Source organism: Chiloscyllium plagiosum, unplaced genomic scaffold (assembly GCF_037043375.1).
Source record: "Chiloscyllium plagiosum isolate Xiang-an unplaced genomic scaffold, Cpla_swu_hap1 HiC_scaffold_15, whole genome shotgun sequence".
Taxonomy (NCBI): domain Eukaryota; kingdom Metazoa; phylum Chordata; class Chondrichthyes; order Orectolobiformes; family Hemiscylliidae; genus Chiloscyllium; species Chiloscyllium plagiosum.
This window is the reverse complement of record NW_028270153.1, coordinates 14,523,139-14,539,091: the sequence shown is the minus strand read 5'-3', so window position 1 is coordinate 14,539,091 and position 15,953 is coordinate 14,523,139. Positions and strand designations below refer to the sequence as shown.

The 15,953-nt window shown below is 41.9% G+C and overlaps 1 protein-coding gene across 1 annotated transcript; it reads left to right on the top strand.

Moving 5' to 3' along the window:
- The first annotated feature begins 7,482 nt into the window (after positions 1–7,482).
- id1 (inhibitor of DNA binding 1, HLH protein) lies at positions 7,483–9,051 on the top strand. Its single transcript, XM_043710792.2, has 3 exons — positions 7,483–7,912; positions 8,176–8,238; positions 8,490–9,051. Exons 1-2 carry the CDS (start codon positions 7,547–7,549, stop codon positions 8,215–8,217), a joined length of 408 nt encoding a protein of 135 aa, XP_043566727.1. The 5' UTR covers positions 7,483–7,546; the 3' UTR covers positions 8,218–8,238; positions 8,490–9,051.
- The last annotated feature ends 6,902 nt before the right edge of the window (positions 9,052–15,953 follow it).

The following is a 15,953-nucleotide window of genomic DNA, read 5'->3' as shown; positions in this document are numbered from 1 at the left end:
AATCTAATCTAATCTAAACACCCCACCAAGGACATGCAAATTCTGGACCTCCTCCACTGTCAAACTCTAGCCGCACGATGCCTGGAGGAAGGACGCCACATCTTCCACCTAGGGACCCTTCAACCACATGGATCAACGTGGATTTCACCAGTTTCCTCATTTTTCCTCCCCGCACCTTAGCCCAGATCTAACCCTCCAACTCGACACTGCCCTCTTGAACTGCGCTACCTGTCAATTTTCCCATCGCCCCACTCCACCGTCCTCCCCAACCTATCACCATCACCCCCCAACTTCATTTACCTATTGCATTCCCAGCTACCTTTCCCCCAGCTCCACTTCCCCTCCCCTATTTATCTCTCAGCTTGGTCTACTCCTCATTCCTGATGAAGACCTCATGCTTGCAACGCCAACTCTCCTACTCTGCGGATGCTGCCTGACCAGCTCTGCTTTTCCAGTGCCACATTTTTCGACTTGGATCAACAGTACTTAGAAACATGACCGTTACCTGCTGAGTCATAGGTCACACATCAAAAGAAAGCAAGGATAGCATTCCAGGTCACGAAAGCATAGAACGCATCTCCAGAGCTGGGGTTTGGATGCAGAATGGTTTCAGTTGTGGCTGAGGGCTGTTTTAGTTCTTCATAGGATTTGAAGAAAACAACAATATTGAGGCTCTGTAATTCTGGCCTAAATGACATTTGAGAAGGATGAGTGGCATTCAGAGTCATGGATTGGAGGTGCCACAAAGAGCCAACAAAGGGGACATTAATCTTACTTAAGCATACAATTCATCTAAACCTGAAGACAAAGTTAAGCTCATGGCAACAATTACTGGGGTAACAAAGGCATTGTAAAATGCTTGCAAGAGAGTTGATCGCGCACCATTGGTCTGCATGTTAACTCAACCCTGGGATGCATCCTAACTGAACTATGAACTTAATTTCAGCACACAGACACACACACACATTCTTCAATAAAAGCCACTGAACACTGAATTACAGATAAGTTTGCCTACTCTCTCAGCCTGACACACAGATTGCCAACCAGTTAAATTAACTGCCAACAAGCCAGAGATCAAAGTTGGGATCTTCCTTAGCCAACTGGCTATAAAAGAATGATCCATGTATTTATCTAGAACCTTTGATAGTCTTGGTACATCTCACAGTGCTTTACAGACAATGAAGTATATTTTTGATGTGTTGCCATTGCTAAAACCTGAAAGAATTGTGGATGCTGTAAATGAGAAACAAAACAGTTGCTGGAAAAGCTCAGCAGGTCTGGCAGCATCTCTGAAGAGAAATCAGAGTTAACTGGATAACCTGTTGCAGTGGTTTTGGTTGAGGGATAAAACTTCGCCTGGACACCAGGGAGTAACAAGATGGCTGACCTACTGTCAAGCTTTGGCTAATGACATCTGTGACTGAGAGCTCTGACATGGCATCAAAATGATGAAGATCTTTCTCTGGGGGTAATGTGTTTCACCACAGGGTTAGAAGTCAAATTGATGGCCACAAGAATAGCATTTATGTTAATTTGCCCTAAGTACACCCCCCAACCAACCATTAAAATGACCTGCCTTGCAATTGGTGGTATTTGATTTGACTGATTTATTGTCATGTGTATCTAAATACAGTGAAAAGTTTTGCTTGCGAGCAGTACAGGCAGATTATTGTAAGTAAGGACATACAGATCATGGGATGAAAAAAACGCTTGCCGTACAGGTTACACTGCACAGGACTTAGACAAGAGATTAAAAGCTCAGCATTATTTGAAGTTAGACAGTCCATTCATCAGTTGAATAACGGCAGGGAAGAAGCTGTTCTTGAACCTGCTGGTGTGTGTGTTTAAGGTTCTATATCTTCTGTTGGATGGAAGAAGTTGTAGGAGAGGATCACCCGGGTGGGAGGGGTCTTTGATGATGTTGGCAGCCTTTCCGTGGCAATGAGAAATGTAAATGGAGTCCGTGGACGGGAGGTTGGCTTGTGTGATGGTCTGGACTGTGTTTGTGGGGAATGAGAAAAGAAATTGCTGGAAAAGCTCAGCAGGTCTGGCGGCATCTGTTAACGTTTCGGGTCCAGTAACCATTCTCAGAACTTAAGCGTACAATTCATCCACACCTGAATTCAAAGTTAAGCTTATGGCAACAATTACTGGGGTAACAAAGTTAAAAATCCCACAACACCAGGTTATAGTCCAACTGGTTTAATTGGAAGCACTAGCTTTTGGAGCTAGTGGACCCGGAATGTTAACTCTGATTTCTGTACACAGATGCTGCCAGACCTGTTGAGCTTCTCCAGCAATTTCTAATGTCCAGCATCCACAGTTCTTCTGGCTTTCAATTAGATTCCCTACAGTGTGGAAACAGGCCCTTCGGCCCAACAAGTCCACACCGACCATCTGAAGAGTAACCCACCCAGACCCATTACCCTCTGACTAATGCACCTAACACTACAGACGGTTTAGCCCGGCCAATTCACCTGCACATCTTTGGACTGTGGGAGGAAACTGGAGCACCCGGAGGTAAACCAACGCAGACACAAGGAGAATGTGCAAACTCCACACAGACACCCAAGCCTGGAATCAAACCCAGGTTCCTAGTGCTATGAGGATGCAGTGCTAACCACTCAGCCACTGTGCCACCCCAAACAAATTCCACTCTCTGCCATGGTGGGATTTGAAGCCAGGTCTTCAGAGCATGACCTGGATCTCTAGATTAACAGTCCAGTGATAATGCCACTCAGCCATTATCTCCCCCAATATTTACGGGGATTCGATTTAACATCATTGATATAGAACTGTCATGGGAATTTTATCATCACAATAACCTAGCGATGAAAGACATCCATTGCCAGGCCATGGGTGATGGGAGGTAAAAACAATGACTGCAGATGCTGGAAACCAGATTCTGGATTAGTGGTGCTGGAAGAGCACAGCAGTTCAGGCAGCATCCAAGGAGCTTCGAAATCGACGTTTCGGGCTTTTGCCCGAAACGTCGATTTCGAAGCTCCTTGGATGCTGCCTGAACTGCTGTGCTCTTCCAGCACCACTAATCCAGAACATGGGTGAAGGGATGCAGTGATGGGGTGGGAGGTTTGAGGTTGGAGAGAGATAATCACGGGTGTCTTGGCTTATTTCCACCTTCCACCACCAGTCAGTAGACATGGGGCCGTTGATGCCAGTTCAGTGTCCAAACTGCAAACTCAGCATAGCCCAACAGCATCAACCAAAGCGCCCTTAGCAACTAGCTCTGCTGGAACTCTGCCAGAGACCTTGAGGCTTGTCTGCAATATGTCCTTCCCGAACTGGAAAGGTGCACAATGTATTTTAGGAGAAAGGAGAATCCTGCGTAGTTTGTTTTAAATACAATTAATGTCCCTCTGTTTGTAACAGTACACTATACGTTTCAGAATAATTCCACCTTCAGCAATTAGTCTTTGCAATTAGGTACGTACTGTATACAGAACTTGTCTCTGTGAGACTACAGTGTTTCATTAAAAAAATATATTTTGTCTGATACGCTGTAAACAAGATTAGTTGGGGGTTGGGTATATAGGAAGACCCATCTGGCTGGGTCATTGTTGAAGGGCAGTAGGAAACGTTGATAGTTTTTGCAGCTGAACAAAGAGCGCTGAGGAGTGCAAAGAGCAGATTCAGACAGAGTGTCGCCAGGCTGAATCTCTCCCACAAACTCACTTCTTTTCGCCTATTGTTCTAACTGCCCTGCAGTCTCGGGCACAGCCTGTGAGCTATGACCTGAAACAGGAACAGCAAAATGCAATCGGACGTGAAAGTTAAGATTTCAATTTTCAAAGCTGGAAGGGAGAAAGAAACCTGGAAGGAAACTTCAGTGTTGCACGAATTAACATATTTTCTCATTAACCAAGTCAAATTCTGTTAATGTGTCCCATATAAGACCATTTGGATCACTTTAGTGACAATGTTAATATATACTGCATTGTTTATACAATGACATTTGTGATTTTTAAGAGGAGACCTTAAGTAGAATTGCAAGTGAAAGCAAAAGATTTGGAAATACAATTACAGAAATTTAGCATAATTAATCGAGAACACTAACATCACGGAGAAAGTGAGCACTCTTCGACAATAACATCACACCGAGTTACATTTCATCTAAAATTCTGATCAGTGTAGCAACTCTGTCCTACTTTATGTTTTTTAAACGTAAAAATGCTTTTAACCATCTATTTTGGATGCAGTGTGATTGTTACACATGGGGACACAGTCTGATTTCGAAAATACTTTTTTGAAAAGAAGATTTAGATGTGCTATTTTTGTTTCTCAATATTACAATCAAATTTGGACAATGATTTCACCATAAATTCAGCACAAACAACAAAAAAGAACATTTTCGAAACGTTACTCAGAAGACTAATTTTTATATAAACACCAAATCAGCATTTATAGGCATTATGTACAGTCTGGCCCACACCCCTCAATAAAATAAAAGCGAAGATTCAGGGCTGAGAAAAAAAGAGGGCTATTCTGTATTTAGTCCATTCCATCTTTCCAGGGATAGGCATACCAAGCAGATGTGATCTAAATATCTGTTCCTCCCCCTGAAAATGTGTTGTCAAATTGTGTCCGTATGGAACCATGTACGAAACAGTGCTATATGTAGCAGCAACTTTAAAAAGCATAGAATGCACGTTTTAAAATGTGTAGCCGGACTGCAAGAGGAATATATCTAGAGGCAATCTCTTTATAATGTGTTAACTGCCGTCCAGCTTTTGCAGCTGGTTTATGTATTGCAATGCAGATATGTTTTCAATGGAGAATATCTCTCTCTATCCCCCTCAAACCTTTTCCCTCCTTTTACTCCAAGCATTTAGCAACTGCAAGCATTCCAACCATGCGGACTCCCTGCACAACCTCCCACACCACCCACTCCCCCCCCCCAAAAAAAAACACAAGCAACAATACGGCTTTGCAGGTGTGCGGGTGTAAACTTTTTAAGAGGGGTTAAGGTGACAAATTAAAGGGCGATTTATCAGGGTGCAGATGATTGCCAGTTAATTGCTGGCTGTTCGGCGCCCTTGTAGTGCGGGTGATTGGCGTGTGGGTTGCTATGGCGACCGCCTGCACGGCGCCAGCTTGACAGGCGTCAAGGCTGTATGAATGGGTGACGTCACGGGCCTGGCGCCTGCCAGTCTGGAGGCTGCATTTGGGGGAAGGGAGGGACACACACACACTCCACAGGGCTCGGAGTGCAAAAAAAAAGAGATGCATCTTCACCTTCCCTCTTGAAAACAAACAAAAAAAAATTGCACCAAGCCTCATGGTAAATTCCTCCTTTCTCTCCCACTTCTTTTTGCAAAAGCAAAATTACAAGCTTCCACAATTATCTCTTTTCCAGTTTCATTTTACTTTTCCCAACCCCCCCCCCCATGTTTCAATGCTCCCCCATCCTCTAAATTGATTTCCTCTAAACCCCTCCCTTTTAAAGTGCACATATTGTAGTCTCCTTCCATTCTCCTTCCTTTGCCACCCCCTCCTCTAAATTTGTTTTCACCCCCCCCCCATTCCTTCTTTGGAATTCATATAATCTCTAGAAAATTCTTTCATCCTCCCCTTCCTCTAAATTTGTTTCCCTGCCCCCCATTCCCTCTTTGAAATTAATATAATTTATAGAAAAATTCCTCCATTCTCCTCCCCATCTCTTCTTTCCCTCTTTAAATTTATTATTCTCCCCAGTTTCATTCTTTGAAATGCAGATGATCTCTGGAAAATTCCTTCATTCCCCCTTTCCAGTAAATTTGTTACTGGCCCAGTTTCCCCTTTAGAAATTCTATAATCATTGAACATCTCCACCCTCCCCTTCCTCATTGGGAAAAAAATACTTGTTACAAATTGCAAACAAAAGTAAAATTACTCCAATAGCAATTAGATCATTCAGGGACAACTTTTCTCACATTCATCATGCACGTTCCCCTAAATTTTTCACTGCTGCCCCCATTTCTTTTTCCTCTAAAATTGTCATGGACCCCTGTTTTCCCCTTTCATCATTCTCATTTTAAAAATATTCCTTACAAAAAGTTTGAAAGTGCTTCTATAGTGGTTAGTAACAACTTTTTGACTGTTTAATCATTGCTTTTGTCTCTCAAGATTTAACTGCCCTCCTCTGAACTTTGTTATTGCTCCCTCTCAAAATTCCCACTTAGAATTACACCAAATATCTGGAAAATACCTTCATTCCCCTCCTTACAAATTGCAAACAAAAATGCCTCCAGAGTGATTAATCTTCCACGGATAACGTTTTGCCGATTAATCATTCATTTTTCCTCTAAACTTTAACTATTCTCCACTCCAAATAAAAAGTTGTTTCGGAAAGCACTGAATCTGTGGAAAAATTGTTTCATTTCCCTTCAACCTTATTTATTACAAATCGCAAAAATGAAAGTATTTTCAGAAAGTTATTTCACTGTTTTAATAATCCTTTTTTCCCCTCTAAATTATCCGTTCCCCTTTAAAACTTTGTTAATGTTCTCAACATTGATACTTTGCTTTGTAAGGACAAGACAGAAACATTCTGCTTTTAAAGAGTTTTAACTGAATAAATTGACAACTTTGACAACAAGAAGCTTACTGTGTGATTTTTGCTGTTAAATTCGATTGGATTTATATTAATCCTGGAAGTTATTCACAATAATATAACCCAATTCAGTCAAACCGATAAATCCGCTGTCACTTTCCCCACAATTGTTTAGTTAAGTTCCTCGTGAAGTTTATTTTTCTTGAATATAAATCTTAAAGCAAATATTTTAAGCGTTTAGAATGATTGAAAGGATTTCCCTTAATGTATCGCCTCTTTACAGTCCAAAGATCGTGAGGAACTACTTTCACAGAATTCCTCTATATACTGTTTCGCAACATTCCGTTACATTTCAATACTTTCAGAATCTCTGCAGATCAATCTGTAATTGCAATGGAAATATTTTCTTGTTGCGCACTTGGGATAGCAACATGATGCAACTTCAATTCTGCATTTTAATTTGTGAAGGGGAAAAATGTTTAGTCCCAGTTGAGATTTCAACTAGTTATTTTTGGCGAGTTATTCCCTAGTAATGCGTGCAAAAAGAAATCGAGAAATCATTCAAAACCTTCACTGAGCATCTGATGAGTTTACATTCTCATGAATTATTTCCCCACCCACGCCCTTGGGCGACCCCCACCTGCAGACCCCACCAGATACAAACCAGCTGCATTCCCACATCTTCAGCAAAATATGTACATTTTTTTTCCTTATTTTATCCCCCCCCCCAAGCCCCCTGTCCGCCAACTCTTGACAGATTTCAAAAGTTCGATGCAAAGCAGGGTTTTCCATTGGCCCAGAAGCTCTGTAGACCACGCCCCGTTTTGTTGCTGAATTCAGTTGTCATTCGCTCGCAGACATGGGCCTGGATTTCTGGGTTTGAGAGACGCCCTTTTTTTTAGTGGCGCATAAAAGCTCACCGACAACTTCAGAGTTGTCACAGCGATTTCTCAGCCTCTTCAGATTCAGTGGAGTGTTCTTCCCGCACAGCGGATAATGAAAGTGGTCAGCGCTGCCTGCTCGCTCAAGCGCCAGGGCTGCACCCAGGAAGTGGTGCGCTGTCTGTCCGAGCAGAGCATCGCCATCGCCAAGTACAAAGTCGCCCCGCTCCTGGACGAGCAGATGAGCATGTTCCTGTACGACATGAACGGCTGCTACACCAAGCTGAAGGAACTCGTGCCCACGCTGCCCCAGAACAAGAAGGTCAGCAAAGTCGAGATCCTGCAGCATGTCATCGATTATATCTGGGACTTGCAGCTCGAATTGGACGACCAGCCGGGAATGGGGTGTCAGGCAGCCGCTGGGACCACAGGGCAGTCTCGGACCCCTCTCAGTGCAGATGTCACAGGACTGTCAACAGAGGTGAATAAATACTTCCTAATAGTTTGTAAAAGTCAATACTTCTGGTATTGAAGATTTGTAAAACACATTAAATGTATACTGTACTACTTATTTAGGGATATGTTTTATTTCGGACTGGACATATGTTTTTATTAATCATGTCAACATTAAATAATTTCAAGAAATGTACACTTACGTGAATTTTTCGTAATGTAGTGATTGGCAAGTTGATTTAACGATTTCCCCCGTTATTTGTCTCTTCCCCCCACCCCCACCCCCCGTAGGTTCCATGTGTGAGCAGTGATGACAGGATTCTGTGTCGCTGAATGGGTTCACTTTACTTACAGGTATGTACAAAATTGTTGCCACTTCTCAAGCGGAACTCCACTTGCCCCTCGTGTGTCGGGTCAGGTTTCTTGTTGTTGAAACAGTCCAAAAGCATTAACGAAGGGGAATCTGAACCCAATCTCTCTTTTGACAGTGTTGGCTAACTCGTAATCATGTCAATGCTTACTGAGCTGTTCTGATGCAATGGGAAGTTGCAATGTTTTCATTTAAGAATAAAATTTTAATCATTTGCTCCCTCTGTCTCTTCCAGGTATTCCAGATGCTAAATATAACATGATCCGGTGGTGCTGGATTAACAGTACATCCATCCCGCAGTCCCTGGAAGAGGGGAAAGAGGAGAGCTGGGAGAAATTAAAATTAAAAATCATGTTACTGGGACTAGTGTCTTGATCATGGTACCAAGCGACAGCAGATCTTGCAGTGATCGCCAGGCTCCAGGACTCTCGGCTCCTTTTAATTTAGTCTTCCATCTGAACCCAGGTGGACGCGGGAACTAGGCGGAAGCACAGCAAAGTTTTAGTAACTCTTCCTAGCGACGTGCCTAGCAACAGATTTAACTGCGATTAGCCGCGCCATCCTTCTTAAATGTGTAATGTGTGAGCTCACGCCACACCACAGGCCATTAACGAGACATGCTGGAGTCTAGAATTGAGATTGTATATGGCATCCTTTAGAGACCTATGGGGTGATTCAGTTGTAAATCTTATACTTTGTAAGTGTGTATTGAATTGTTTACAACAATGTTGTACTAAAGATTTTTTTATTGGTTTTTGATGAATTGATTAAAATAAAAACTAGTCACATAATTAAAACCTTGTTTTGTGTGTGTGCTTTCTGATACTACAATATCTTGGAACACAATGACTGACAGAGTTTATGTAGTGACTATCAACTCCCAGGGTGTTCCAAAGCAATTAATGTCCCAGATTTCCTCATCTGACATAAGATTTCCTCCACATTCCTCATGTGGAGAGGCGATGCTATTTAACAGCGGCCCCTGTTCTGATTTATTAGCTTTCGACTGAAATAAATCATCGTAATGAAATGAGGGTTAAGATTTTTTTTCCCCGTGTTGAGCAATTGTAAAGGCATGTTGTAGATGAGCGTGGCGAAATGACAAGCTACCCCAAAAACCCGGTGAGTAATGTGCATGACCATAGCTGCTTTGCTCTCTGATTGAAATAACTAGCGAAGCAGCGACCGGAAACATTCACTTACAATAGCTGAAAGCGCCCAGAAGCAGATGTGAGAAGGGGTGTTACCACAACCCAATCTGCCAGGCACCGTACATAATTAATTTGCACAAGATTACCCCAGGAAGGCACTTAAATGTTCCATGTAATTGATTAACGCTGATCTCTGTGTTACAAGGCGGGTGTTGATCAAGTTTGGGCTTATTTACAATGAGGCTGAAAACTCGTGCTGTTGGGAAATGTACATGAAACAAACTTTAATAAAACCAGGAGGATAATTTTTTTATTCGAAATTCCGGGGGATTTTCCATCGACCCTGTCCTAAAGTTGCTCACTATATACTCAAATTTCACACACAAGTTTCAATTCAACTATAATTTCAGGAACTTGGGCTCGAGTTTAACAGACATAGGAATGCAATTTGAGAGACTATTCTCGAGACAAATCCTTTTAGGATTTGAATCCACCTTCATAGAGCTCCCAAGATTATTTTAAAAAGGAAACTTGGAAAAATTGTGAAGTAACTTTTTCTCATTTTAAAAAAAGTTGCGCCTATTGTGAATTATTCAGTATCCCCCCCTACCCTCGATACAATCCCAATCCTCATTTTTTAAACTGCTTGGTATTTATATTTTTTGACAATGCAAGATTCCCGCACAAATCTGTGACACGATATACCGCTGCTGGGAAAGGTCTAGCCTGTGTAATTTATAAATACTTCCGTGATGTCAAAAAAAATCATGACCCCACATTGTCCCCTCCGAATATCCTAAAGTCAACTTGGAACAACATTGTTGGAACAGAACTCCCAACCTGTTCGCTGACATTTATTGCTAAACTTTGAAGCCATTAAGCAATTTTAAAGAACAGTTAAGCCTTTTAATTATTTGGCTTCCAAACACCCTCTGACATACAATACAGATTAAACAGACATCAATGGATCACTAATTTAAAGCAAAATCTCCAGGCAAAACAGTTGTCTAAGCAGTGATGAAATAAATTGGACTTGCCCGAGAAAGTTTGTAAAAGTTTTAGGAAAATTATATTTAAAAAAAAATAAGTGCAGTTGTAAATTCACTGAAATCCTAATGGACTTCCACGTTTTTATTATTAGATCGTAAAATGTTAATTCCTCCTTCGCAAGCAGTTGGGGGGTGGAGACACTGTTTATTTAAGGAGGGGGGGAATTAAGAAGTGCTACAGGCGAGTTTCGAGTTGGGTGTCACACTAGGACCACATCTGCTGACAAAGGATTAGTATATATAATCCAGTGAATCAGCTGTGTGTATTGGAATGTAGTTAACCTGAACTTCTCCAGGTGTTCAGAGGCGCCAGGCAGTCTGGTCTTGTTTGCCCTTGACACAAGCACCAAGCCAACAGAGCGTTTACTTTACCACTCGCTGACGACCAGCTGTAACTCCAGCTAAACCATGGGGACTCCCTTAAAGCGAGATTGCACCACAGAGATAACGAGCTTGAGAAAAAAAGTTTTTTCCCGATGAAAAAATGTTTCAAAAAGAAACATGCTTTTCCCTTTCAGACAAGACCCGTGAATATTTCACAAGCTTTTAAAAAACTGTTTATATTTCATTTTAACTGTCTTTTTTTCTTTTGTTTAAAAAGTACTCAAAACTTTGAGTGGCTGTAACTGGCTTTCATCGTTGCTGGATGAGAGATTGTATTTGTCAGGGCCGCAGACTTGCATTTATGTAGCACCCTTCTCGACCAGTACTAGTCACAAAGGGCTCCAGAGTCAATTAAATAAATGGTTGTAATGGAGTTGGCCGATCTTCTTCCAGTAATCGTCCAGAATGACAGTTTGAACATGGTCCAGTCTTTTAAGTGATGTTGATTGATGGATAAATGTTGGCCAAGATAACTGGCCTGAAACAATTGTTGAAGAAACTCTGGCAGTATTGGTGGAGGGAGAGAGAGAGAGACAAAGTCTGGGTCTATTGGTAGTTCTTCAGATCTCAGTTCTTCAAACGTTGTTTTGTCTTTAGAGTTGCTGCCAGATCTGCTGAGTTTCTCCAGCAATTTCTGTTTTTGTTTCTGATTTCCAGCATCTGCTGTTCGTTACTTTTGGCTAACTTCCAGACTCTTCTTTGAAAATGGTACCACAGGATCTTTTATGTGCAGCCAGGTTGAGTTTAACGACATCTGCACCTCTCATAGTGGAGGACTCCCTGAGTACTGCACTGTGACTTTTTAAAGGGACAACTGGATTGTTCCTAGATATTTTCTAATCACCCTGTTCAGAGATGTTTTGACACATATCTGCAGCAGGTAGGTCTTGAATCTGCACTTCCTGGTCCAGAGGTAGGGACATTATCACTGTGCCACAAGAGACTCCAGTGTTGCACTGTTGACTTAAATTTTTTAGGTGCAAGCCTAGAGTAAGACTTGAACTTGGAACCTATGTTCAGGTTCAGGAGGGCTACTAGTTGATATAAGTTACCATAAGCTAATGTACTGACGCATCAACAGTTAACATTTACATAGTATCTTTAAACCATCCAACCACACTTCACAAGAGTGTAATCAGAACAAAATTGACACCAAGCTAAAGAAGGAGATATTAAGACCATTCGACTGTAAGACGTCTAAATAGAAGTAGGCCATTTAACCAATAAGCATGCCTTTGTGCGTGGAAATCTTGTTTCATGAACCTGATTGAGATTTTTGAAGAAGTAACCAAGAGGATTGATGGGACAGAGTGGTGGACGTGATCTACAGAACAACCTTGATTATCCGCATGAGACTGACGAGTAGTATTTTGTTCGGATAACTGATTGATTGTTCGAATAATGTATAACGTTTTTACCAGACCTTGATTTCTTGTTCAGATAATTCGAAGTTCGGACAATTGACGTTCGGATTACCAATTTTGTTCTGTATGTGAACTTCAATAAGGCATTTGTCAAGGTTCCCCATGGGAGACTGATTAGCAAGGTTAGATCTCACGGAATACAGGGAGAACTAAGCATTTGGATCCAGAACTGGCTCAGAGGTAGAAGAGGGTTGGTGCAGGGTTGTTTCTCAGACTGGAGGCCTGTGACCAGTGGAGTGCCACAAGGATTGGTGCTGGGTCCACTACTTTTTGTCATTTATATAAATGATTTGAATGTGAACCCAGGTGTTATAGTTAGTAAGTTTGCAGATCCCACTGAAGTTGAAGTTGTAGCGGACAGCAAAGAAAGTTACCTCAGATTACAATGGGATCTTGATCAGGTGGGCCAATGGGCTGAGGAGTAGTGAAAGGAGTTTAATTTAGATAAATGCGAGGTGCTGCAGTTTGGAAAAGCAAATCAGAGCAGGACTTATACACTTAATGATAAGGTCCTGGGGTGTGTTGCTGAACAAAGAGACCTTGGAGTGCAGGTTCATAGTTCCTTGAAAGTGGAGTCACAGGTAGATAGACTAGTTAAGCAGGCATTTGGTATGCTTTCCTTTATTGGTCAGGAGTTGCGAGGTCATGTTGTGGCTGTACAGGACATTGGTAAGACCACTTTTGGAATATTGCATGCACTTCTGGTCTCCTTCCTATTGGAAGGATGTTATGAAACTTGAAAGGGTTCAGAAAAGGTTTGTAAAAATGTTGCCAGGGTTGGAGGGTTTGAGCTGTAGGGAGAGGCTAAATAGGCTGGGGCTGTTTTCCCTGAAGTGTTGGAGGCTGAAGGGTCACCTTATAGAGGTTTATAAAATCATGAGGGACATGGATGGGATAAATAGACAAGGTCTTTTATCTCAGTTGGGGGGGGTCCAGAACTAGAGGGCATAGGTTTATTGTGAGAGGGGAAAAATTTAAAAGGTGACGTAAGGGGCAATGTTTTCACGCAGAGGGTGATGCATATGTGTGGAATGAGCTGCCAGAGGAAGTGGTGGAGGTTGGTAAAATTACAACATTTAAAAGGCATCTGGATGGGTATATGAATGGGAAGGGTTCAGAGGGATATAGGCCAAGCGCTGGCAAATGGGACTTAGCTTAGGTTAGGATATCTGAACATGTTGGACCGAAGGATGTGTTTCCTTGCTCTACATCTCTATGACTCTATAAGTCTACTCTGCTATTCAATGGGATCATGGCTGATCTGATAATCCTCAACTCCACTTTCTGGCCTGTTTCCCAAAACCTTTGATTCCCTTTCTGATTAAAAATCTGTCCATTTCAGCCCAGGTGATAAGAAGAAGCCTGGAAACCATAGACCTGTGAGTCTGACATTGGTGGTGGGTGAGCTGTTGGAGGTGATTCTGAAAGATATGACTCTATTCACTTGCATTTGGAGAGGCATGGGTTGATTAAGATAGCATGGTTTTATGTGAGGGAAACTGTGTCTCAAAAAACTGATTGAGCTTTTTAATGAAGTAACTGAAAAGATTGAGGAGGACAGAGTGGTAGACATTGTTCACTTGGACTTTAGTAAAGTCTCTGACAAGGCTTCGCATGGTAGACTAATTAGTAAAGTCTGATCACATGGGATTGAGTGAGCTTACCAATTGGATACAAAATTGGCTTTATGGTAGGAGACAGAGGGTGGTAGTGGAAGGTTGTTTTTTGGACTGGAGGCCTGTGACCAGTAGTGTCCCATAGGAATCAGTCCAAAATCCACCAAAATGGTTTGTCATTTATACAAATAATTTGGAGAGAATTTAGGAGGCATGTTTATTAAGTTTGTGGATGACATCAAAATTGGTGGTAAGAAGGTTATGTGAGCTTACAAAGAGATCTTGATCAATTGGGCCAATGGGCTGAGGAGTGGCAGATGGAGCTTAATTTGGAAAAATGTGAGGTATGGGGTATTTTGGTAAAACAAACAAGGACAAGACTTATGCAATTAGTGGCAAGGCTCTGGGTAGTGTTGTAGAACAGAGACATCCAGGAGTTCCGGGACACAATTTTTTGAAATTTGTATCATATGTAGACAGGGTGTTTAAGAAAGCGTTTAGCATGCTTACCTTCATTGCTCAGACCTTTGGAGTATAGGAGTTGGAATGTTACGTTTAGGTTGTACAGGATGTTGGTGAGGCCTCTTCTGAACTACAGTTTGGGTCACCCAGTTATAGGAAGGATATTATTAAAATGGAGACTATACAGAAGAGATTTACCAGGATGTTGCCAAGAATGGAGGGTTTGAGTTATAAAAATAAACTAGAAAGGCTGGGACCTTTATCACTGGAGTGTAGGAGTTTGAGGAATGACCTTATAAAATCATGAGGGTTGTAGATGATGTGAATGACAAGGTTCTTTTCCATAGGGTGGGGAATTTCAAAATGAGGGGGCATTTTTTAAGGTGAGAGAAGAAAATTTAAAAAGGACATGAGGGGCTACTTTTTCACACAGAGAGTGATTAGTATCCATCCATCACTGCCAGAGGAAGGTACAGTGACTATGTTAAAAAGATATTTGGATACGTTTATGATTAGGAAAAGTTTGGAGGGCTATGGGCCAAGCGCAGGCAGGTGAGTCTAGATAATTCCGCAGCCCTTTACTGATCTATATGTGACTCACAGCAATGCAGTTCACCCTTAACTACCCTCAAAAAGCAATTTGAGTGCCAAATTCTGGCCTTGCCAGCGATGTGCTCACTCCATGGAAGAACGCGGTGTCACATTTGCCTCGGAGTCAGAAGATTGTGCGTTTAAGCCAAATTCCAGAAGTTTGATTGGAAAATCTGTACTGATTTGCTCCGGTGCAGTACTGAAGGACTGCTACACCATCGGAGGTACTGAATTTTAGATGAGACTTCAAACTGAGACCTTGTTTCCCTCACTGGTGGCCTTATTCCAAAACACTAGTTCTCCCTGTTGTTCTGACCAAAACCCATCATTCACAAAAATGTGACTCAAGGAGATTATCTGCTTGTGAGCACATACTATGTGGAGGGATATGGGCCGGGTGCTGACAGGTGGGACTAGATTGGGTTGGGATGTCTGGTCGGCGTGGACGGGTTGGACCGAAGGGTCTGTTTCCACGCTGTACATCTCCATGACTATGACTCTCTTTCTGGGAGCTTACTGTGAAAAATATTGGTTATAATATTTGTGACATTACAGAACCTTAGAAATGTTTTCTTTACTGTAACCCACTTTGGGATGTGCAAGGTGTAAGATAAGTGCAAATCTTTCTCATTTTTCTCTCCCTCGAAACTGTTCAACAGTTTACAATGTGATGTGCATAGTCCAAGTGCTGTACAAACTTCTGTCTTTGAATGCTTCATGACCCCCATGCGCCATCTGGTGACAATGTTGAGTATTTTCTGAAGGTTACCATTTACAAACATGGAGAGACATTGGTGAAAGCAGTCCAAATATTTGGGATGTGAATTCAGAAATCTGACAGTCTCCACTCCTAAAGCTCCTTAATGGAGGGAAACATAGGAGGTGCAGGTTCAAGTCTTGTAACACTTCATTGCACATTTGTAAATCCCAAGCTTTTTATTTCAAATTTTAATAGTTTTCGAATGCTCTGAATATAAAATCCTTTTTTTTATTCATTTGTGGGATATGGGTGTTGCTGGCTG

Bases quoted from the DNA above. Each gene is read 5' to 3' on its own strand.
- id1 (XM_043710792.2), top strand. From the start codon at position 7,547: ATGAAAGTGGTCAGCGCTGCCTGCTCGCTCAAGCGCCAGGGCTGCACC. The intron at 7,913-8,175 runs GTGAATAAATAC...CACCCCCCGTAG, and splicing joins TCACAGGACTGTCAACAGAG to GTTCCATGTGTGAGCAGTGA.